Raw genomic sequence first — 26,069 nt, forward strand, 5'->3', positions numbered from 1 at the left:
TTTTACATACCAGTTGAAATATAGTGGAATTTTTTTATTGTATTCGAGAGACTTAAACTTCCACCTTTCAGTGAAAAACTTCCAATATTGATGGACAGGAAGTTCAAACTTCCAGTTTAAAATTCTTAATGGAAGCCCTGGTAATCTTTTTTTCTTTAATCTAATCGATATTGGAATTAAATGTTCACCTAACGTTGAATGTTATTGTTTTGATTTCGGTCTGCTCGCGCATGTGCAGACCACTGGTTGGCAAAGAACATGGCGGAAACCAATACGGAAGTATCGAAGTTACCGAAACAAATTTCAAATTTAGACCAAGTTGCGTCGGATAGATACATAGAAAAGTTAAATGTTGGTGGAGTTCAGCTTCCAGATCCGTACAGCGTTGCTGTAAAAAGATGGGACAGCGATGCAAGCAAGTGGCCAAGTGTGCTATATCCTGATATTTACTATTACTTGATAAACTATCCGGGACTGTACACAGCTGAATCACTGAAAGCCTACAAGTCTCTTGACGGATATAATATTTCCATTGTGGACATGTGAAGCAGGTTTTGTACCATGAAGTAAGCAAAGAGTCAACCGCTTGCTTACTGAAGACGAAAGTGACTCCATCACAAAGAGTGAATGACAAGCCACATGAGACTTGGGTTTGCATCGACAAAAAGGGAAGACATGTGATCAGCGCTCACTGCACTTGCAAAGCTGGGTATGTACTTTTTAAGTTTATGATTGTATATTTTTCTTGGTGGCTTATACAATTTAGTAAGACAAAAATAAACATTAATTAATGAGAATAAATTTTATTATTAAACCAGTTATTGAACCAGGCATCAAGTTAATGCCAGGGTGTCAATATAAATGGGGAATCATGAAGGTTGAAGTACCTTAAATGTACCGACTATTTCAAAAATATGCTTGAAAAGCATTGTCAATTTATTTCAAGTATTATAAAAAAAAATTCAGATTGGGTGAAGCTTGTAGTCACATTGCTGCTTTGCTGTTCAAGATGATGTCTGCAGCATTGTATGGCCTCAATGAAAAGTCAAGGACAAGTGTCTCCTGTGCTTGGAACCAGTTTTATAGGAAAAAGGTAAACAGTGATACAATAGGCTAATAAGAATGTTTTTAATTGTCACACACAAGAATGTTTACCTCTGTGATAATCTCTAAATTTGTTTGCTTATATATGTTATCCAAAATCTTTCAAAAAACAATTTCGTCTTTATATTTCTTATTTTTTGTATGCATTTTTCAGGTGCAGCCAAAACCTTTGGACATGATTAATTTCGACAACCCAAAACCTCTCCGGAAGAAGCGCCGTCGAAGAGTCCTTTCCACTTCTGTCGAGAACGATGATGGGTTTGACGCAGCCGAGGCACTCCGCAGTCTAAAGCGCATTTGCCCTTCCGCATGTATCCTGACTAAAGGCGACTCTGATACTGACACTGCATCAGAAGATGAAGACTTACCACCAGTAGGTATTTTATTTCTTTGTCTGCATTTAGTGCATTAAGCCTATTACAGAATAACACATAAATCTGAAATGGAGTAAGAACTCAGATCTTAAATGCTATACTTTTATATTATTAACTGTCAGAGCATTGTTTCAAATTATTACGCTTATTTTACAGGATGATTTACGTTAAATAACACAACATAGGTTTATGGAGAATTTGCTTTTTTCAGGTGCTGAGCAGATTCCATGAGGTGAAACATGAGTCACTGAGCCCTACAGACCTAGAAGACAAATGTCAGCGATTTGTTCGTGACTTTCAAGTACTACCCCAACAGGTCATGAATCTCGAGGCGATGACAAAGGGCCAACAAGACAGTGTTCTGTGGCAACGACAGAGAAGGGGGCGAATAACAGCCACAACAGCACATGATGTTCTGACCTTAAAGCAAGCAACAACAAAGTCAAATTTGCTGAAGAAAATAATGAAGTACCATGAGTGTGACCTTTCACGTCTTGATGCCGTTAAGTTTGGCAGACAGCACGAAGAAACAGCAAGATCAATGTATAGTGATAAAATGAGGCAAAGTCATGAACACTTTAATGTATCTGATTGTGTTTTTTTTTGTTGACAGCACATTCCCATTGTTTGCAGCTACACCCGATAGACTCAGGGAATGTTCATGTCATGGCAAGGGGCTTGTAGAGATCAAGTGCTCATACAAACATAGAGACTCAAAAATAGAAGACATTAAGGATCAGACTTTCTTCCTTAATAGTGACAATAAACTGAAAACTAACCACCGCTACTATTCACAAATTCAGTTTCAACTGTATGTTTCTGGGAAGACATTTTGGAATTTCTATAGTTGGAAACTCGGGTGATGATTTTATCATGAATATTCGTTTAAAATAAGTAAACACTTAAAGTGCACACTGACAGTTGATTACTATACACCTAACAATTTGAGTCATTACAGTAAAACATGGATTATAAGCGAAGTATACGCGTAAGAGAAGATTTTCTGTCAAAAAACGAATGTCAACAATCGGCATGGAACTGGGATATTTGTATCAAAGGGCTATGTATGTAAGTATACATCTTTGAGTAGTTTTGTATGTTGATTAGTTCAAAAATGTTTGTTTTTTAATTTATCTTTGGAATTCTTGAATCATTTTTATTTGCTAAATGTTAAGACAGCGTGTTTATATTTTTACATACATGTACTATAATTATATATTATTATAAATATACATGTTACATCTACTTATGCACCAGTCAATTGTAACCACGCCCCCCCCCCCCCCCCAGGTCGGAGTATACTGGGGATAGCAGGGGAAAAGGACCGTGTTTTTACCTTCAAGGTGTTCTTGCAGTGCCGGTTGAATGCGGTGGTGGCATTATGCACCAGTCAATTGTAACCATGCCCCCACCCAGGTCAGGGGAATAGCCGGGACTTTGACTTTTGGTCCAGCCAACCCCAGGTAAAATCCTCGTCCTGCGAGGATGACCTGATGGTAAAATCCCTGCCCCGCACAAAACTGCATATTTTCAAAATAAACCTGTAAGAAAAGAAGCAATGGTTTCGCGCTGGAAGCCACGACAGCTTTGACACTAGCGACATTCATTTGCTTGGTGTAGGTCTCGTTAAAACCACAAACTGTTGTGAATCATTATCAACCATATGCACAACAACTACAAATTTGTGCTTACCAACTTACTCTTGGCTAAAACGTATATTAGTGCAGAATGTATAATTGATACATGTGCATTTGTCTTTCACAGTTGTAGTTTCTGCCGGTTGATAATCAGAAGTCTAATTTCTTTCAGGTAGGAAAATGACTGAATATTACTGAGTCAACAAATTGGGGTTATGAAGAATTCCAGCCTGCATTAAATACTGTGTTGGATCATTGAGACAGATTTGACATCCATGTCATCCACAAGGCAGTCACATCTGATAGAGATGATGTGAGTATTTCATATAAAACATATTTGAGTTGGTGTAACTGTTTGTTGTTTTATAAACTTACTGTATTCAATAATCAAGTGGTGGTGGTGGCGGTGGTGGTGGTGGTGGTGGTGGTGGTGATGATGATGATGATGATGATGATGATGATGATGATGATGAATTTTATTGATAAATTTAGTAATTTTCTTTATATATATTATCTACATGTATGTATCAGCTTGTTGTTGTTTTTAGCTCTACTGGCCAAAGGCCAGAAGAGCTTATGCGATGGTAATGTGTACGTAGTATGTGCATCCGTGCGTCAGTGCGTCCGTGCGGTCGTGCGTCTGTAAACAATTGCTTGTGAACACGATACAGTCTTCAGTTTTGATTGCATCTCGCTGAAACTTGTACAGTATCTAGATATCCATTAGAGCTCGGTTCCTTTCTAAAACCAGCCAGATCCGCCCATGCATGCCTAGATTATGGCCCTTGATAGTATAAAAAATGCTATTGTGTAAACAATTGGTTGTGAACACGATACAGTCTTCAGTTTTGATTATATCTCGATGAAACTTGTACAGTATCTAGATATCCATTAAAGCTTGGTTCCTTTCGAAAACCAGCAAGATCCGCCCATGAATGCCTAGATTATGGGCCATGAAAGTTTTAAAGAAATGCTTTCTGTTTTTAGCCAGGTCTGCATGAGCGAATTCTATTTTTAGCCAAGTTTACATGTATATGTTAATTCAAGTCTAGAGTTAAGGGAGACAATTTGCAAGTCTAGGATTTTGAGAGACAATTTGCTTTTTGCTTCTGCAGTTGATTTTGTGAATTACTCTGCCTTGTTCTTGTTGAAAGCCCAAAGGCCATTATTTAGCTTTAAGTTCTGTAGTTTGCGCATTCATCGCAAAATTGGTTGTGAATGTTTAAGTTATGCACCTGGTGTCATTACTGGCCACACCCAGGGTTCACAGGTTTGGTAAACATAAATCTGGAAAGGTTTGAAAATCTTTTTGTGTGTTCGTGCATCCATCTCAGCACAATTGATTGTGAATGTTTATTCAAATTGATCAATCTTGTCCTAGGATGCCCTTGACTTTGACCTTTTGACCAACTTTTTTTAACTTTTAAAACTACAGAAAATTTTACTATGAGTACAGTTTTGAAAGCATTTTTTTGTCAGATGACTTTTACTTGGCACATATTAAAATAGTTCATGCAACTAATCTGCTTACAATACTTTCTGGGCTCAGATGTTGAACGTGCTACGTTTTCAGGTAACCCAAACACAAAACATAAACTATATGTCTGTTGCCTTTTACCCATACATACATGCTCTGGATTGATATGACCACAAAAGCCATGCCAGTAGAGCATAGGCCCTTTTGGGCCTCTTGTTTAAATAATGTCAAGAAATATTAAACTGTTTATATTTTATTTTGTATATGTATGGCAGTATTATTATCAAAGTTAAAAAGGCTTTTAAAGTACTTTTTTTCCTTTACAGCACTAAACTTTATAGATGGGAAAAGACCCTAAAAACCAAATCAGCATTGACTCAGCATTGAGTAATTATCATCTGTGCACACACTACAAGTACAAACGCATGGGAACAGACCAAACTTCAAATGTTGAAGAGTGAAGACTTATTGTGAAAAATTCTAAATGTAGAATACCATTGACAAAATAAAACAAATAGACATCGATTACCTACAGAGACTGTTTACAAGTTATAATATTAAAAAGAAAACTTAGTTGAGAACTTTCACTCTGACATTTTTGGAGGGGCATTACAGCCTACATGTACATAATGTTCTTGTTTCTTTACATATTTTAATTTGAAAGTACATTCATAGTTTTTAAATTCTGAGTTAGTATCATACGTAAAATTCATTTATTTGAATGATTACATTTTATGAATAAGTCCAATAAAGCTTTATCAATTTTTACAAGAAAAGGGTTGATTTTTTAAGCATTTTATTAGCTATAAAAATGTATGGTTACATGACATTATGTATATTTTCTTCAAAATTGAACGGTAAACTATCGTAAAATGTCTTTTAAATTGTTCATTAGACATCATAGAAAATATTTAAAATGATTTCAGCAGGTTGTCTTATTGTTAATTATTTTTTATGAATTTATAAAACTGCTTTATATTTTTAAACATCGAAATACTGCTCTGTTCAGAAGACACACAAGATCAATCAAAACGATTTTTTTCCATGTGTATCAATAATGCTGTTCGGTTGAACTTATGTTCTCTGTTAACTGAAGTTTATTTCACCAGAAACTGTTGTGTTTATTTCATATTAAAGCTCTGATAATGTGAAACAAAAATCAAATATAGACAAAATATTTACTTGTCGCTCTTTGTAGCCCTTGGAGTTTGGGGTTGGGTGTAATGAAACTTGCATAACTTTTTTAATTCACGGTAAAATATCTTCAAAATATGGATAAAAGTCCCATAGTGTACCTTGATAATAACTATGTTGTCGGTGAAAGCTTTTATTTAAGTGTGTATTACATAAATACCTTAATTCAGTTTAAATAATTATGGCCTTTAATGATTTGTGTTTTCATATAGATTTCCTGTTATATTTAGCTTTGTCTTTTCTTTTTTTTGTATTATGTACAATTACTACTTCTATTTCCTAACTTTTGTCTCATTTGTCAAATTGAATTGTTACATATTTCATATAAAGTGAAAAAAACACACACTATTTTTAAAGATGCACTCTTACTCCCAAACAAGACTTTTCACAATTAATATTATTGTTTTGATTTTTCAAAATGGGTTGAAAGATGTCAACAACAATGTTTCTAATGAAGGATCTTGAGTTCAATTTGCTAATAAGAATAAACATAAAACATGGTATTTCTGCCTTGTGATACTATAGTAGACCACAATAAATCTTTTAGCAATCACCAATCATTTAATATTTGCCATGATTTCTGCTATTATAAACAGGGTCACATGCTTGTTATAAACCAGTAAACAATATTTTAGTAAATGCAATATTTAGTAAGTGGTTATTGTTTTATCAGTCAATTTCATGTGTGTTATAAATACAATTATATGCAGGGCTTCCATTAAAGGAAGTTTGGAAGTATATTGCTCCTCAGAAATGGGTTAAAACTTTCAAAATTGATTTCTATGAAGTACAAAAACTTCCATAATTTTGAAGAAAACCACCAGAGTATAAAGCATGAAAGTTCAAAATATTCAAACCTTGTGTCAATATTACTTTTATGGTCACAAATTCAATAAGTCTTAAGATAAAATGATTTATTATAATATAAGTCTTTGAATTTGGCAAGTTAAAGTTACAAATTACTTGATTTTTAACATTCTAATTGAAAAATAGTGGAAAAAGATATTGTATTCGGGAGATTTTAACGTCCACATTTCAGTGTAAGCCCTGTTATATGTATTGATTTCAAATAAGAGTTTCACTTTAAAGATGCTCATTTAAAGATAATGAAAGACACAAAAACTAGACACATTTGATACTAATTGTATGAATTATTATTGTTTAGGTGACCTCTGATTTGTTTTGGAGATATTCATAAATGGTTGTTATTCTTTGTTGTCTTCAGTTTCTCATACATTTAAGGATTTTAATAGTTGCTTTTCTGGTATATATTAATTTAATGCAAATGAAAACACACTTTAACGGATCAGACATATTTGATACTAATTATAAATATAAATGATTATTGTTTACATGTACTTTGATTTTTTATGAAGATATTCATAAAGGGGTGTTCTTCATGTTATTATACATTTTGGACTTGATTTGGTATATATTCATTTAATGCACAAAGAAATTATTTTAAGTGTTCAGTATCACTTTCACACATTGTTTACTATTATTTTGTGCATATTTGTCCTATTTATGTTGTATTTCAAAACCATTGCGAAAAATAGAAACAGTATTATTTCTTTCATGCATAGTCTGATACATATTCAGTTTGTATGCATTATTTTTTATCATATTTGAAAAAATTGCCATTGTACTATAAGACACATGTATTTTTGTGTTAATATCACTATTAACTAAAAACATCCATTTTCAACTCTTCTTTACCATGTAAATGGAGGAGTTAACATTATAACTCCATTGACTAGTTTTTTATGCAATTTGTCCAAGTTCATACATTTTAGTATTATTAAACAGCTAAAAACAAGGCATGTTATGTTATATACATTTCATCTAGTAAACAATGTTCTCTTTTTATATAACAGTTCAATAATTATGTTCTATTTATGTTTGAAACTTATAAACTATACGAAATGATAATGTTTATTAAAGTACTACAAAAAAATGTTATTTCATGTCACTTCTTCATGATGAATTCCCCTTATAATCAGGAAACTTATTCTTCCCTTCATGTTGTCATTGCAGCATGGTGACTTTGCCCCCTTCCCCTAAATGATTAGAACTGCAGTGTACAAGAACAATAACTCTATTTCAGCGAAATGCAAGAGTTCTTCCCTTTGTTCCTTTTCCTGTCCGTAGCATAACAAGAAAATTACTTTTTGGAATTTCATTAAACATCATTCAATGGTAAAGCACAACAAGAGGAAGTGCAGTGCACATTGACTATATCTGTATTTTAGCTAATTACAGAATTATTGCCCTTTGCCTCTTTTTCTTGACCAGAGCATTACTTTCAAAATACTCACGGTATTGAAATAAAACTTGGTATATGGATAGGTGGCAATGACAAAATGTAAAGTGCACAAGCACCCTAATTCTGTCGTGTTCATTAATGTACCACACCCCTAATGAAATGTTCAACTTGAAACTCTTCAATTTCAATGCTTCAGCCTATGTTGTTAAGCAGAAATACAAATATTTTGAGAATTTCATGGATGCGGTTCGATGCATTGTAATATGCTTGTTGGCCTTGACATTCCTTGTTTTTCAACATATAACAAATGCATAAACTATTAAACGGCGCCCTTTGATGCTTTGCATCAATGGTCTTTCTTGCTTCTTTTGACACGCACATTTTTAGCTGACTATTCGAATTATAAGGAGGGCTATACTACTCGTCCCAGCTTCGGCGTCTGCGTCCGGTTAAAGTTTATGGCAAGTTTGGATTTTCACTTAGAGTCCAATACCCTTCATTCAATTGACTTAACACTTCACGTAGTTGTTTAGGGCCATCACATAATGAGGTTAGATAACTACATATCCTTTATGCAAATTATGGCCCCTGATTGACTATAGAACTTAGGTTAAAGTTTTAAAGCAGGTTTGATATTTATTAATAATTTCTATACCATTCATGCAATTAAATTAATATTTCACACAGTTGTTCAGGACCGTCACACAATGAGGTTACATAACTCTATATTATCCTTAATGCAAGTTATGGCCCCTGATTGACTAAGATTAAAGTTTTAGGGCATGTTAAAGTTTCAGGGCAAGTAGGGATTTTAATAAAAAAAACTTATATACCCTTCATTCAATGCACTTTATACTTCGCAGAATTATTAACGACCATCTTAATTCAAGGAATTTAACTCAATTTTAGCCCTAAATACAAATTGCCCTTGATTTCTTTTTTAATATTTCTTTTAATTTCTTTCGAAAGGCACAATTTAAAAGTCCTAACCACATTTTCATAAGGGAAAGCAAGTTATTTGAATGACTTGCGTCATTGTTCGGTCAGGCTGGTGTTAGGGCAGCGTCAAAGTTGCCTTATGTTTCGAATAATTTATGCTAGGTTAGACATAAAGAGACCAAACTTGGTATATGCAAAGAGTTTATGGAGACTTTTTATGGGAATGCGTTTGAGGATCAAGGTCAAGGTTACTAATAATAGTAAAGGTTTGGTATTGAATAACTTAAGTAAGGGTCTTCATATCGGTACCAACTTTGTTATGTAGGAAGAGTTTATACTTTATAGAGACCTTTCCTCAGATCGTGTTTTGGGCCCCGAGAGTTTTGGTCTAGGTCAAGGTTAAAATAGAAATATGTTTTTACTGAATAACTCAAGGGTTGACATCGTGTGACCAAACTTGGTATATAGGACAAGTTTATGCAGAGCTTTTATCGATTGTTTTTGGGCCTCTAGGGTCAAGGTCACTGTTACTAAAAATTCTGTTTCAGTTATGGTTGACATACTGTGAGCAAACTTGTTATGTAGGAAGAGTTTATGGAGGTCTTCCATGGGATTTTGTTTGGGGCCCTTAGGATCAAGGTCACTGTTACAAAAATTAAAAGAAACAGTTACAACTGAATCTCTTCTGCCATCATTAAAAGCCTGGTTTTGTCACATTGCGATTCTTGTTACTTTTCAATTTGATTGTTTTATTGCTTTTGACACATATAACATCGTTATTGTATTGACTTCAAATCAAATCGGCGTAGTGTCAAAAGTGTTCGGACGGGGTGGTGGGAAGCAGCATCAAAACCGTATATATCAAATTACTTTCCTAGTTTTGACATAAAGGTCGACATACTACGTGCAGACTTATAATATACAAATAATTTATAGAGATCTTTCATGAGATTTTGTTTTTGGCCTGAGCGTTATGGTAACTGTTTGCTATTACTTTAAATTATTTTTATTGTTTACAAGCATTTACATCATTATTGTATTCACTTCTAAGTCAAAGCGGCGTAGTTGAGCGCGCTGTCTTTTTTGCAATTAATAACGTTATTACTATTTCAAAATAATTGTCATTATTTCATATACAATAATAAAACATATTTTCAGAAAATCGTAAAGTTTGTTATATTCCCTAATAACACAGGCTGTTACTGTACCACAACATATATACATAAATGCTTTAATTCAATGTTTCATTATATGTGTGCGCTGCATAATATTCGTTTTATTTTATCATCATGACTTTCAATTGACGCATTATATAGAGGTGTAGACGTAATTACGTGAGGGGTTATCCACACAACCGTAACAAAATCGTATGTTATACACAGTGATTTAACATCGCATTTTATCAAATGTATGCAAGATATTTGTAAACAATAAAAATGTGTATTCGTTTTGAAAGGACTGAATGTCAATTGCAAAGAATAGTCAATTTCCTACCCAGTCGCCCCCCTTTGTTAACCAGGTTTTCACATAGTGAATCCTGGTTATTTGAATGACGAACGTCGTTGTTCGTCGGGGCGGGCGGGCGGACGGCGTCAAACTCGCCTATGAAAATTAATAATTTCAGTAAGGGTTGACATATCTTGACCAAAATTGGTCGATAGGAATAGTTTATGTATATCTTATGGGGTTGCGTTTGCGGTCCCTAGAGTGCAGGTCAAGGTCTCTGTTACTAAAAATAGAAAAAAACGGTTGAAACTGAATAATATTAGTAAGGGTTAACATATCTTGACCAAACTTTGTAGAGTTGCGTTTTGGGTCCTTAGAGGCAAGTTCAAGGTCACTGTTACTAAAAGAAGAAAAACGGTTGAAACTAAATAATTTTAGTTAGGGTTGACATATCTTGACCCAACTTGGTATATAGAAAGAGTTTATGGATGCCTTTCATTGGATTGCGTTTGGGGTCCCTAGGGTCAAGGTCACTGTTACTAAAAATGGAGAAAAAAACAGTTGAAACTGAAGAACTATAGGCTAAAGTCCTTTGTCGGTCATTGAGCACCTGGTTTTGGTCCATTGCGGCGTTTCTTGTTTAAATTAACAAAATGAATAATTGTATCGTTAGTAACTTTAGACGTGAACAAGTTGATTATTTGCTCACGTTTGTATTCTTAAACATGCGCAAGAAAAACGGTTTTCTGATTACATTGTTAAAAATACAGCATATCACAAGCGTTTTCATTACCCTTCTAGAAAAATACTGATTTTAACGTTACCAATGATAAAGTTTACAATGAGTTTACATTTACAGACACTTCAACAATCTATCCAATGTGTTATATAGAGAATATTCTTAGTCACGTTGAACCAACATGGTCACAATTACATGTCCCCACAAAGGAAACGGTCTTTTAGGATCTGATGTTGTCTTACAAAGACTGAGTTCGGTGGTTAACATTACTATACTTTATTCCAGCCATTTTTTAGACATGTTCCCTTAATACAATTTTATAACCTCATAGAATAGGAGAAAACATCAATACTTTTAATGGTAGCTTTTGGATGTCTCAGTCAAGCGATTTGGGAAACCGATTAACACATACATTATAAACTTGCAATATGAGTAAAGTACGTATATGATGTTCGTCCATCGCTGAGCGAAGATGACCATGACTTGTCTATGTAGTTGAGTTGTTTCTATGAGTCCGCAGATGACTTGTCAGGCCAATCCGGGCACGGAAGTACCTTCCGCAGGTTGGACATCTGTGGTCGGTACAATCCGGCTCGGTGGTGGAGGTGCTAGCTGCTTTCGCTTTACGGAATGCACGTTTCCTTTCCATCTCTTTGGTACGTGAGTGTTCTGACAGTTTTGCTCCATTGGTGATGTGACAACGCCACTCAGATCGGTTGTCAGCTAATTCTTCCCACTTATCTGTTGGTATGTGGAATGCTTTCAGTGAGACTTTCAAGTTGTCTTTGAATCTCTTCTTTTGGCCCCCAGTTGACATTGAGCCGTCCTGCAGTTCGCCATACAGAAGTTGCTTTGGAATGCGGTTGTCTGACATTCGATGAACATGGCCAGTCCATCGCAATTGTGTCTTCTGTAAGATGACATGTATAGAGTTCAGCTTTGAACGGGCCAAGACTTCAGTGTCCGGTATTCTGTCTTGCCACCTAATGTGGAGAAGTCTGCGGAGACAGGTCATGTGGAAGTGGTTAAGTTTCCTTGCGTGTCTTGCATAGACCGTCCATGTTTCACAGGCGTACAAGAGGGTGGTCAGGACAACAGCTCTGTAGACGCTGATCTTTGTGTCCAGTTTTATGCCTCTGCGTTCCCAGACGTTTGTGCATAGTCTGCCGAAAGCTGCACTGGCCTTTGCAATTCTGCAGTTGATCTCATCATCAATGTGGACAGCTCTGGATAAAGTGCTTCCCAGGTAGGTGAATCTATCTACAACATTTAGTTTTGTGTCTTTCACAAGTAGTGTTGGTTCTACATAGGGCTTCTCTGGGGCAGGTTGGTAGAGCACCTCTGTTTTCTTGATGCTGATTGTAAGACCAAAGTTGTCAAAGTTCTCTCTGTGTTCTCGCACCAACACTATTCAGTATGATGTTCTCTGCAATGCTGTCTGATGCCTTCCAAGTGGACGATCCGGGAGTGCACATCAAATACCGGACAGATGGAAAGCTCTTCAATCTTCGTAGACTGAAAGCTATCACAAAAGTCAAGAACACCATCATCTGTGATCTGCTCTTTGCTGATGACTGTGCACTTCATGCCATTACAGAGTCCGAGATGCAACAAAGCCTAAAACAATTCTCAAGTGCTATAGATAACAACATGTCTGACAAATGTGTTCGACTGGCCGAGGAAAAACTCTTCTTTTGGTGAGAACTCAGAAACCTCTGTCCGTTTGGCATCCAGATTCACAGTATTGTAAAGAAGCTATATAATTCATAGGCGCTTTTCTAAAGAGGTAATACGAAACTTGTTTTTATATTCTGTATTGTTAGAACTAGGACAAATTCAGAAATCGTACATAGTAAATGGCGTATTTCCGATTTCTGAATTTGGCCTAAAGTACAACTATTTATTACTAAACTAAAATGGGAGTATTTATTCGCATTTGGTGCTCCTCCTTATTGTAATTATTACCTATTCACATTGTAAACTGCAAAACCATTCACCACTATCTTAATAGAAAATGTTGATAGACATTAAATAGATAGCCTACCAGAATAACAAGTTACTTTTGATGGTATACGCAATGTTTGTCTAAATTCTATAACAGATTGTCTGAACTACGGTCATCAATGTCAACAGTGTCACTCTATGAACACATGTCTTTCTCATAAATAAGGATCATTTAATCATTTTCCATTCCAATATGCCAGAATTCAAATGGATTCAATTCGTGAATTCAGTGAAATTTGTTAAAGACGTAGTACGTTAGATGTAGTTAAAGCGAGTCCATTTGCAACACCTCGGTCATTTTCCATCAAAAACAACCTCGGATGTATGCCGACATATCTGAAGAAAAAGTTCTGAAACAATAAAATAATAGTGTTAATCAACTGAAGGTTTTTAACGTATATGCTGTTTAACTAATTTTAAATTCATTACCAGTGAAGAGTGTCATTGCATAAGTAATTAAGATTCCCAAGAGAAGAGTCATTACTTTTAGGAAAAATGATTTGTGTTCAAAGGTATTATAATATGCAAGGTATCTTTATGACAATCTATTGTGAAGCTTGTTAGTAATGTTTTTTAATGGGCAACAGATCGGATGGCGATGCTAAGTACAATATAACTCATATAGCAAAATATTTGTAACTATGCATTCAGAACGTTATTTAGTTAAAACGTGCAAGTGGATTTTTGTAAAATGTTTTTTACCAAGTTTGAGCATTATAAATACGTTTCATAGCGAAGTTGTTTCTGAATTTCGTTTTGGTAACATTTATAAGAGGTATTTGTTGGTAACAAAAAAACGTCTTTTTCATTTCCTGTAATTTGGTGCGCCTTGATAATGTTGCCAGGATTAAAATAGAGACATTTGGATATGATATTCAAGATATTCCCCCATATGCATAGTGACAGACACACCATATATTTGAAAAGTAACACTAAATTATTGCTCATTTGGAACACATTATTCTAACAAAAATCACGGCTTGTAAATAATTATCGGCAAATATAATAGTTTATTCATTTCACCCTGACGTTCACCACTTTGATAGCTATAATTGTTTTTTTTTTTCAACTGCTTTTAAAATCTGACATTTTTTTTCAATTGGGAAAATATAAGTTAATGTTTATTCTTTGAAGCGTTGAATATCACTGTGATATCATGTGGGTACTAATGTACAACATATGAAAGAGAAATAATCATCAACCTCTGATTGATAACATGGTTATGTAGGTATAATCCTAATATCGTATGCCTTGGGCTTCCCTAGCGTTACATAGCTTTCTGGAATGTCTATCTTGCACCAACTCAGTGTGAAATTAGCAGTTGGCTTATTATCAGTCATAAAGTACATGTCGGTGTCAAATATGTATATAAAAATAAAGAAGCCATTTACATATGTGTGGTTGTTGTTTGGGACATATGTTGATATTAGGAAATACCTAATAATTCTGAGAATTGGGGGGGGGGATATTAAAAAGTTAAAATTAAGCTTATTTTTGTTTTTGTTTTTTAAATCCGGAAATCATACACATTTTTTTTCAAGCTGCTCATGGTTTGAAATGATGGCCATCAGGGTATTACAACCTTAATTAACTGTCACTTTCAAGTCACTTTAACCTAAATTAAAGGTGTTATGAGGCACCTTAATCCTGAGGAATTTATGGCCTTGTGACACATCTTGCACATTAAAGGATGTGTGATCTTTATTCCATTCTGTAATTGCATAAAACAATAACGCTTATAGCATTTTACAAACATATAGATATATATTGAAACTGTTTGCTACTGAAATTGTTTGTGGAGTTTTGTGCTGTTGTTCCATGTTTCTGGTTTGTGATTGTTTGTTTCTCTAATGTATGTCTTTGGCGTTCACCCTGTACCATTTAGGGGGGGGGGGGGGGTATGTTTTAAAATTTCGACTACTGAGCTCGTTTCTGTAGTTTTACATATAAATATACGGTTTAAGTATCACCAGGACATGTATCTGAATGTAATCATAATAATTTATATTCATATAAATTATCTTAGTGAAGTACATGTAAAACATGAGATTATCTCGAACTCGCTAAGCAGCTCTTACTCATTTTTATTGTTGTTCCTGTAATGTGTGAGGACGACAGTCTATACCGAGGGTTGCGTTTCCAAATATGACGACGGCATATCTGGGGACATATGCACATGCGTGACTGAGTTATGTAACACAACTTCACGTGTATCCATGACAACAGTGATGTTAATCCTACTTTCGTCGACTGCTTCGTTTTTTCTGAACAAATTTGAGGTGTAGACTGGTGTTTTGATTATAACAAGAGCGTTTGAAAGTAATATGAACATTGAGCTTTCAACGGTCTGACGACATAGTACCGTGTAAGAATTGAAGAAAAAAGTGCGTTATGTTGTACCTTGACTTTAAAAATTAAATCTGAATTGAGCTAGCAAACAAAGCTGAAAGTCTTTGAACATATATCATACAAACTTAGACATGTTGATATGAAAAAGCATTTTGACGATACGGGTTAATAAGCTGGTCATTGTATGTAAGATTGTATACATTTTATCGTGTATGAGTTTAGAAGAGATTTGTCATTGTTAGCTAGATCTTTAAATCCCAACTCATTATATTGATGAAAAATCATATCACTATGAATACATGTTTAAAACTGAAGACATGTTATATCTCTCAAGAGCCGTTAGTGTTGAGCAATTGTGTAGTCGTAGTGACTTTGTCATTCCCGATCTGAGTTATCTCATGTACAAAAGTATACATATAATGCCACAACAAACTGATCATTTGTTCGTCGGATTTGCCGCACCTAAAATTCGGGAAAAAAACTATTTGGCCTCGCATATTTTTGTTTTTGTTTACTTCTGGATAAATTTGGTAAGAAATAAACTTTTTTAATTTAATTTTTTTTTGCTTTGCGCTGGCCTCTGATTTGCCTTAAAGCTGCACTCGATTTTTTTTAACGTTTTGACAACTTTTTATTTTTTGTCATGGAACGAGCCAATCATTGCAAAAATGCATGGAAATCATTTTGTTTTGCTCGCTCGCTCTTACTTTTTTGGCAAAGTCCGTAAAACAAATGATCAAGTTGTTGTGGCCTAATCGTGTTGTCTGTGATACTTTTCGATCCTGTAGCTTGATGATCCAAAATAAATTATTTAAACGAATATTGTTAATCATTAAATGTTACATCAACTAGGAATATATCACAGACAATCGTCTAGTAATGTGCATGCTTCCACTTTGTTTTTTAATTACTTAAAGAAGTTAAACACCAAAACACATATATGGCAACGTTATAATGTCAGAAATGCTTGCTTATCATACATTTTTTTTTTCCTCTCATCAAATATTTTCCACGGAAATTCAGAATGACATTGTATTACAGACATCCGACATTCACAACCGTATTTATCATATCTCTATGTGGAAAGGGCATGTATTCCCCACACGAGTGATTTCACTGACAATGGGGATTTATAAGACAATGAATTTAGGTTGAAAGCTAATTTTGTCATTGACCAGTAGGTTACCGCAATCGTTTTGCAGGGGTCGTTAGGTCAAGAGTCACAAGACCAATACAAATCAACGCAATAGCTTAATAACGGTTTTGAGTAGGAAAATAACAGTTTATTGTAGGTGAACCTTGAACCTTGGTTGTCCGGTTAGCACAGTGGTTAGTGCACTCGCTTCTCACCAATGCGGCATTGGTTCGATTCCCGGCCTGGGCGCATGTGAGTTTGGTTAGTGATCACCAAGCAGGACAAGTGGGTTTTCTCCGGTAACTCTGGTTTCCACAACACATGACCACACTCTCGCGCAACGAAGTGCGAACGAGAGCGACTAAGTATAAGTTATCATAAATTCCTTCACAATCGCTGTAAAATGTATAATTTTTAAACTAAACCTTGAACAAAAGTGACACCATATAATACTTTTTTAGGTTATGTCAATGCCCAGATTTACCATCAACAAGTATAGGTAACTTTCTATACAAAAACTAAATAATGGTTTGACCGTTAATCACAAAACGTCAAAGCCATAGTTATTTTTTTTACTTAAAATGTCTAAAACTGTTCGATCTAGGCTGAAACTACACTGGTACCAGTAGATAACCAATCAGTTTAGTCAAAATATCAAATGATTTGTTGGGATAGTTATGTTTGCACTAAAACAAAGTTTTACCTAGGAACATGCTACACAACAAGTCGATTGTCCTTAGGTGATGCTGATGAACCCTATTGTTTTGATCGTGATGGAAATACATAGGGAAGTTATTTCTTTTATTATTTCAACGATTCTGATCGTACATACTCAAACTTAGTAGGCTATTGATCAAACAATTCCAAACATTCAGAACTTTTAAACATACACTTCTTATAGGAATATTTACCATTGCCATTTGGCGTGTTAAAATCGGTATTCATGGGCATTTTAAGGACCCCGGACTCAAAAGGATTGATTCCCGCTGTGCACATTTATAAAACAACAACTGGCCGTATTCGGTACATGGTCGTTTATTCTAGGTTACAGAGACAAGCATTCATACATGTATGCCATCATGCCTTTGTTAAAGGAAACCACAATTATGACAGTGTCTTTGTAAAGAAGCCTTTTAAATGGCATGATTTTTTAAATAAAAATCTAAACAAGTTACAGCATACAACAAAACACTGACGTAGTTACAATCAATTAAGCAATTAAGCTTGAAAAGACACCCACAGTTTATCGCACACACACACGCACGCACGCACGCACGCACGCACGCACGCACGCACGCACGCACGCACGCACGCACGCACGCACACACACACACACACACACACAAACACACACACGCACACGCACACGCACACGCACACGCACACGCACACACACACACACACACACACACACATATATATATATATATATATATATATATATATATATATATATATATATATATATATATATATATATATATATATATATATATATATATATATATATATGACATTTAGGTTGTCTTTAAATGAAATTCATTAATCGCAATATATATCATAAATTAGCAAATGTGGTTTTTGCTTGGTTTTCTCCCATAACCCCCCCCCCCCCCTTAATTTATGTCGAAATCCATAACCATGTGATAATAAATATCATATCAATAATATAATGACTCAGAAGTAGGCGTATTTATGGACTGTGCATGATCGGTAAAAGCTGGTTATTTTATCCCGCAGGAGAAAAACTCGGTACTGAACAACTGTTGTTTTTTGTTTCGCGTTATTTCACATCCGGTGTCGAATCGAAATGCTCTTTTTGATATAAACTATTGGGCTATGTTAATCAAACTTTCATCTTTAATTAGCTCGTATGATTGAAACTCAGCGGGATTTTCCCCAAACCTTTCAAATGCTGGGGGAAAAGAACGTGAAAGAGTGAAAAACCCAGGGGTTTTCTGCAAAAAAACACCTTTGGTCCGAAATGCTCGTTTCAATATGACAAACTTCTAAAAACATTTTGCAAACAGAATACACCAAATTTCTACCTAAATGAAGCCTTCTTATTAAATTGTAGGTCAGTATTCGATTGCATCGTAACTAAAGGGTAATTGAGTTCGCAAAATTCAGGAAGTTATGATGGAAATCGAGATGAACGTGTATTAACAAATCTAATGAATATAGATCAATCAAGTTTGCAATACTTGAAATCTAGTGAAACTATTGTGTTGTAAGTGTATGTAACATTTTCAGATGGACATATCCGTCGGTATTGACAACAAAATCTGTTTTTGTTTTGAACCAAAACATTTGAGAAAAATGTTGAAAAACAAGTTATTATGGTAATACCCATAGCCAGCGAATTGTGGGACAATGGTTTTAGCTGGTTCACATAGCAAAGGCCTTGTGATGATTTTGGCTATATCTGCATACATTACAGTAGATGCAAAGGTTACAAGTAATTATAAAGTGACTGTACAAATGTATTTGGGAAATAAATCATTATGTTATTTGTTATAATTTCCGTCAGATTATAACTTAAACTTGATCATTGTTAAACATCATATTGTTTAGACAAGGCTACGCATATGAATTTGTGTTAGGTAGATATATGTATTGCCCTTTATTAATTTAGTTAGAAATTCTTGGTGCGGTATTGCTTGTGACCTCATTAAAGTCAATATCTCAGTAAAGGTTTTATTATGATTTACATTTAATATTTAGACATGTTCTTTCAACTAAAACACTGGTTATGTTTTTTACATGAAGGCTGACATAAGTTAATATATGCGACATTGCTTGGTGTATTGCATTGAAACTTTATACAAGACATCCCAACAATCCAACGTAGTAAACTAATGAAGTCAGATAGCATTCATCCAATACAAATGATGGCGCTTTATTATATCCACTGAGGAATTTTGGTGAACAGCTGTGAAAAAAAGAGCGTGCTGTTTAAGTGGCAGCTTTTGTTGGTATGTATTTCAATTGATATTATGACAGTTCTGTCTTCACACGTCGGGCAAGTTGCTCGTATATATCCTTTCCTTCGTATTCGCGCCAATTTGGCCAAACCATATCACGGATTTCATCATTAACACTATGAAGACTAGCGTCTTTCATCAGTTCACGTGTAGCTTCTTTCTCTTTTCTGTATGGAATGTCTTTTCTCCAAATATTGTCGCTCTTCAGAAACATTTCCTCGAGATCGTCTCTCCAGCGACCTTTTTCGGCTAACTTCCTCCGAGTAAATCTCAAAGCTGACTGCAGTTTAGGACAATCGAATATTTGCATAGGGTGCTTTTTTAGTTCATCTAGCTTTCGAATCAATGATTGTTGTTTTTCTGGATCTTTTATCCTTTGTTGCAACAGGTTTCGCTCTTTAATAAAATAATATGGTAGGCGTTTTTGGAGTATTGCCTCTTTCAATAATGTCAAACAGGCACACACATTTGTCAGTAGATTTTGCTTTGAAAATGTGTCAGTTGAGTTGTTTTCAATGTACCAAAATGTAACATTTTTCATAACAAATGAAGACATTTCATCGCAAATAGGGGCAAGCATAACAGTTTTGATATGTTTTAATAAAATATAAACCTGATACTGGAACTCATTCAAACTGTCCGTTAGTGTTTGCTCTCCCTGAACAAAGCTCACGCGCCACTCCATGTCTCTTTCCCCACTTCCTATAAACCCAACTGGAACCATTTGAGCTTCCTGATCAATTATCATTTGAATCACACTTTGTGAAGGCCATCCATGTGGTCGGTCCCTCGAGGTCCATTCTAAAAGAATACTTTGTTGACTGGTACAGCGGAGTGCGTTGACATAATCCCAGCTCAGATATTCGTCGCCCTCCGTTGCCGCTGGCCCTGACAAAATACTTTTTGCATCTGATATCAATTCTCTAGTATAGTGGTTACTTGATATATATGATACCCCATTAATATCAACAATCGATTTTCGGAATCGATGCCTAGGGCGTTCATCTATCAAGACTGTTTTCAGTTTCAGTTTGAAATAACCTGCATGGCAAATCCCTTGTTCCATGACAATCTCTGCTAAGTGTTTCGTATTGTTTTCAATATCCTCTGCAAGTCTACAAATGGCATAATTGTAAATATATAATCTGTCTGTATCACTTTCATATGGAGCTGATAAGCCTTCGCCTTTACTTCCTGTGGTAATCCTATTGTCCCTTTCAGACTCTTTTCTCCTTTTATTGTCCATTTCTCTCCAGAATTCTCGACGGAGATTGATAATATTATTGCTGTAGCCCACGCAGTTTAAAATATCGCTGACATATTCAGATAATTCTTCGATGTTTTCAAAAATATTTTTTTCATCACCGATTTTCATTTCATAAGCCATCAGCTTTTGTTAAAGAATTTCCTGTGACAAAGTTCTCAATATAGTGTTATATTTTTAACTTAACGTGCTTATGCTGAAATGTTTTTGGCATATTTACCCAACCTTGGTTTAAAGCATGATTTGCTTTATGGAGTCTAATTTGCGTATATCAAAACATGAGCCATAATAATAGATCAATAGCCCGACTTATCACATTCTTTACATCACTGCTAGCGCTTTGATTGTTCCGAGCTGACTTGTATGGATTTCCTCGTACAACTATTTGTGCTGAAAAAGATAAAATAAGTAAAATTAGACTCTTTAAAATAAACAAGAATAATATATGTATAAATGGAAATAAGAGTATATAATTAAAACCATAATTATTAATATGACGTTAAATGGATCATTACAGCTACATATTAAAGAATATGATATATATAAATATATATATATATATGTGTGTGTGTGTGTGTGTGTGCGTGCGTGCGTGCGTGCGTGCGTGTGCAAATAATATTATAGATATCTATAAACATATGTCATTATATGTTATTTTATGTAGTTTTAAGAATAACAGGGTTTTCATTGTGAACAGATACATGAAGTGGACCGCTATGCCACGACAATGGCATCCATTGATAATGAAAAATTGTGGGAGGGACAATATTGTTGAATGGGGAGGTTACTGTCCCCGATTTTATCCGTTAAAGGTTATTTTACGGCATATGTATCTGAGCCAATATAAACGTTCTCAATTTTTAGACATATTCCTCACGGTTGTACGATAAATAAATAACTAAATTAGGTATCTATTAAATTAATTAATTAACAATGCCACTTCTCTGACTGGCATATACATGAGAGTATGTGAATATATATGGGTCGGTCAGCGCAGTTGTTATATATAAAATATAGCCTTGGGTTAGCTCAGCTGTTATATATAACATATAGCCTAGGGTCAGCTCAGCTGTTATATATAACATATAGCCTAGGGTCAGCTCAGCTGTTATATATAACATATAGCCTGGGGTCAGCTCAGCTGTTATATATAACATATAGCCTAGAACATATAGCCTGGGGTCAGCTCAGTTGTTATATATAACATATAGCCTGGGGTCAGCTCAGGCTATATGTTATATATAACATATAGCCTGGGGTCAGCTCAGCTGTTATATATAACATATAGCCAGGGGTCAGCTCAGCTGTTATATATAACATATAGCCTGGGGTCAGCTCAGCTGTTATATATAACATATAGCCTGGGGTCAGCTCAGCTATTATATATAACATATAGCCAGGGGTTAGCTCAGCTGTTATATATAACATATAGCCTGGCGCCCGTTTCAATAAAGGATTTTAGTCGTCAATTTCAAAATCTTCAATCTGTAGAACAGTCAAAGTTGGCAACATCTAAACGGTTTTTATTTCGTTATGATTGTTTTCAATTTAGATACAAGTTTAAAAATAAACACAAATATGACAAAGATATGATACTTTCAAGATAATTTCAAGATACGACTAAAATAGCATACATTAAATCCCGGTTTCGATTCCGAGATTGGCCAGATTCATTTGGATTTTACTGGGTTCTGCACCAAGCGTGGGACCGCTGTTAGTACCCCAGTGTTCTGAGAAGTGTGGTGAGTAGAGATGCACAATATTTTGTTATATATACAATGGTCCATTCTAGGTTATCAGAAACAAATGCCTACCAGCACAGATCGGCTAAATGCCAGGGTAATGACGTCATAGTCTCCAGCTATCCATACATTATGAATTTCAAATTCCTCAATATTATAGACCTTATGTGATTGTAAATGTTGTCAAATGCCCACAGTAAGATAATATTTTGAAAGTCCATCTATTTTGCATTTTTTTAATACTTTCTCTTTTAGAATGGATGTTTGCTTTATTTCTCTTTATCTGTCTGTCTGCCTGAAGCCTGTCCGTCCGTCCGTCCGTCTGTCTGTCCGTCTGACCGTCCGTCCGTCTGTCTGTCCGTCTGACCGTCTGTCTGTTAGATAGATACACACTTGTTATTATTAAATATACAATCATTTAATTATTAGAGATTTTTTATAGCTGGCACATGCATGTCTTAAGTTTGGCAAACATATGATTGTAAAACACTACCTGTAGCTTCCTCTACTCAATCCTATCACTTAACCTTGTTGCTGTCAATCCTTCCTATATTTAAAATATATATAGAAACAACAATTACAACAGTAATTTATTTTTAAGCACCAATACACTTTTATTCATAAACAGAAATAATTACATTCACATTGTGTACATCATCAAATATATTTGCACTTCCATAACGATAGACGAGTTTCCGTCATACACTTTAAACCTGTCTTAACTACAAGCTGATGCAACTTAAGCATACATTGCATTTTTAAGTGTGTGATTCATAAACATGAACAATTACAAACAAACCAATTCGAATTATATTAGTTCATTTCCCAGAATATTTTTTAAGTTCAGTGAATTGTTGAAAATTAAAAAAATCATTATTTGCGCTACATTAGTATCGGCTTTAAAAACGTGGTTAATTTTTGATATAGCTAAGTATCTTAATGATATGTCAATCGAAAAATAAACTACGACGGTACCTACTTTTTAATTAAACAAATGCAGTGACATCTACGCCCTGAATCAACATTAACTTTGTTTTGTATCAACTTTACATGATCGTCGAGATATTATACAAATGGTATGAGCATTTGATTATAAAAGCCATTGCTGATGGAAAAATAGAGGTCGGTGGAATTGTCCATACCACTGTTTAACCATACTTTTGTTTTTGTGTTCCCGGAGGGTATGGTTAGTATTATCTGAGTCTGGTGTCCTATATAAAAATCTTACTCACATCATAAAGTTGTTTTCGGAAAAAACGTGTGAAATACCAAAATAAAATCATAAAGCGACCAATTTGAAAAATGTTCAAGCAAGACCTCACGGTTGACAATAGCAGTTATGATATCATAGTGGATGCTTGAAGTTAGTCGGATAGCAGGACTGCAGGAAAAGTATTTCGGCCTGAGCAAATATTATCTGGTCGGACCTCCTTTCTGGATGGAAGTAAATACTTTTATTCTTGCGAGTTTCATTGGTTCTGGATACGACAGGCCCATCTGGTTTTCCGGTTCGATCTTATTCTCACTGGAGTTAAATAGGCGGAGTACCACTTATGGCCCCACATATGTCAACACTCTGACAAAACTAAATATCTTGTTTAAAGCAGTTGCAAAATTGGCCAAAATGTGCGCAAAACCATTTGTCCGGTTGGATCGGGTACTCACTAGAATGAAGTAGGTAAAGTACATAAGCTGATTGAATTGTATTATATGTAATGCTCAAACGTTCTTATATAATTTCGACAAGAAAGCTTAAATAACTTATTTTGTCATTTTGGCGGGAAACTATCGACTCTTATCGTATGCTTTAAGCTTAACGGTTTCATGTGTATATCGTTATCAAAACCTATAAGATAAACAGAACAGAGTTTTCATAATTAGTGTTCCCATAAATACGCAAATATATTCATGGAACATTTCATTTCCTAAAATTGTTATTTCATTACATAGTGATTCTGAGGTATGTCTTCATGTTTTAAGTAGCTTTAAGTATTTTATAGAAGCCCTTAGTAGCTCTGAGTGGATTTTAAAAGGACCAGTTTGAATGGTACGACTAAGCGTTATATATTACATCACTGTTTGCACCCCCGTTTTTTATAAGTGTAGATGAATCTATTAAGCATATATTAGCGATGTTTATGAGTAAGCTTCTGTGAAATTAAGTACTTCAGACGTACTTATTACAAGAAATCTTTATTCAGATCAACCTCTGTAATTGCGTGAGATACAAAGTTGTTTCTACACTTGAAGTGTTTGTAGTGGTTAAAGTTATTGACCGGACAAGACCGATTGGAGGTAATTGCTATAATTAAAAGGCAATACCTTTCGAATACTACAGTGATATAGCTAGTAACAGCATCCGGTATAAGTTTGCAAATCCGGTTTATTTGCAAACCTAGAATTTTTATTATCTAAGATATCAACTTCAAAAATGGCACATAGAAAGTTTGTGCTTTAAATAAGAAATATTTTAAGTAATTTTAAAAAAAAGTTTTAAGAAGTATGAAAATTTTAATTCCAAAAGTGATTTCTCCCGTTGGCCACCAATTGGATTTTAGGTCCCCCGCGGGATTTTCGCAAACTCCAATTGGAGAATTTTCCACATGAGCCGAAACGGGGGGAAAATCAGCAATTGGAAAAAAATCAAATATTACAATTGGGAACAGAAAATTACATTTCTATTTATGTTATATGTATTAGATTAATAAACAGTATTAATATTTAAAAAAAAATCAAATATTATGATTTTGTAAATATGGCTCTCCAATTGGGGAAATTTCCAATTGGAGAAATCCCCAGTCAAATTCTATTGATAAAATTCACCAATTGGAGATTACAGAAGTTGGAGAACACAGAAGTTGGAGAAGGCACCAGTTGGAGATTTCCACAGTATAGCAGCTGCTGGGGGCAAATAAAGTTGGGGGAAAATAAAGTGGGGGAAGTATAACTGTATACATACAGTGGTGATTATTTTTATGTAGCTAACTAGTCAATTCAAGTAAAAAACAAAAATAAAGTTCTAACCTGATTTCTCGTATCACATCGGCTTTCTCACTTTTGTGCAATCTAACGCAGTTTTAATGCTAAACTGCGTCAGATATGTGTTTTTATTATCCGTTTCCGAAAAAGCAATAAAGCCCACTGTACAGTCATTGAGAAACTTTAAAAAAATAAACAATTTACTCGCTTCTCAGCATATATTACATCTACTTCCGTATATGCTCACTTCTAACATTAAATTTAATCGACTAATGAAAGGTTACATACTACTATAGGCTCAAATGGTTTAAATTGGATTGTTCAGGCATAAAGTCAGTCAAATCAGCCAGTCATTAACTTTTAAATTATACCCTTCCTTCATATTGATAAAAAAAACACTTTTGAATTTGTAATTCATAATAATACATGGTAATTCATA

The 26,069-nt window shown here is 34.7% G+C and overlaps 2 protein-coding genes across 2 annotated transcripts; one reads left to right on the forward strand and one right to left on the reverse strand.

The window, feature by feature from the left end:
• Positions 1-680: 680 nt before the first annotated feature.
• LOC128221993 (uncharacterized) lies at positions 681-2,729 on the forward strand. The gene is made up of 3 exons (XM_052930722.1): positions 681-1,093; positions 1,259-1,477; positions 1,690-2,729. The coding sequence occupies exons 1-3, from the start codon at positions 1,010-1,012 to the stop codon at positions 2,086-2,088; spliced, it is 702 nt and encodes a 233-aa protein (XP_052786682.1). The 5' UTR covers positions 681-1,009; the 3' UTR covers positions 2,089-2,729.
• Positions 2,730-19,344: 16,615 nt separating this feature from the next.
• LOC128221974 (uncharacterized) lies at positions 19,345-23,276 on the reverse strand. The gene is made up of 2 exons (XM_052930702.1): positions 23,145-23,276; positions 19,345-21,299 (listed from the first exon to the last, which is right to left on the reverse strand). The coding sequence occupies exon 2, from the start codon at positions 21,030-21,032 to the stop codon at positions 19,656-19,658; it is 1,377 nt and encodes a 458-aa protein (XP_052786662.1). The 5' UTR covers positions 21,033-21,299; positions 23,145-23,276; the 3' UTR covers positions 19,345-19,655.
• Between the last annotated feature and the right edge of the window lie 2,793 nt (positions 23,277-26,069).

Source organism: Mya arenaria, chromosome 16, assembly GCF_026914265.1.
Source record: "Mya arenaria isolate MELC-2E11 chromosome 16, ASM2691426v1".
NCBI classification, from domain to species: Eukaryota; Metazoa; Mollusca; class Bivalvia; order Myida; family Myidae; genus Mya; species Mya arenaria.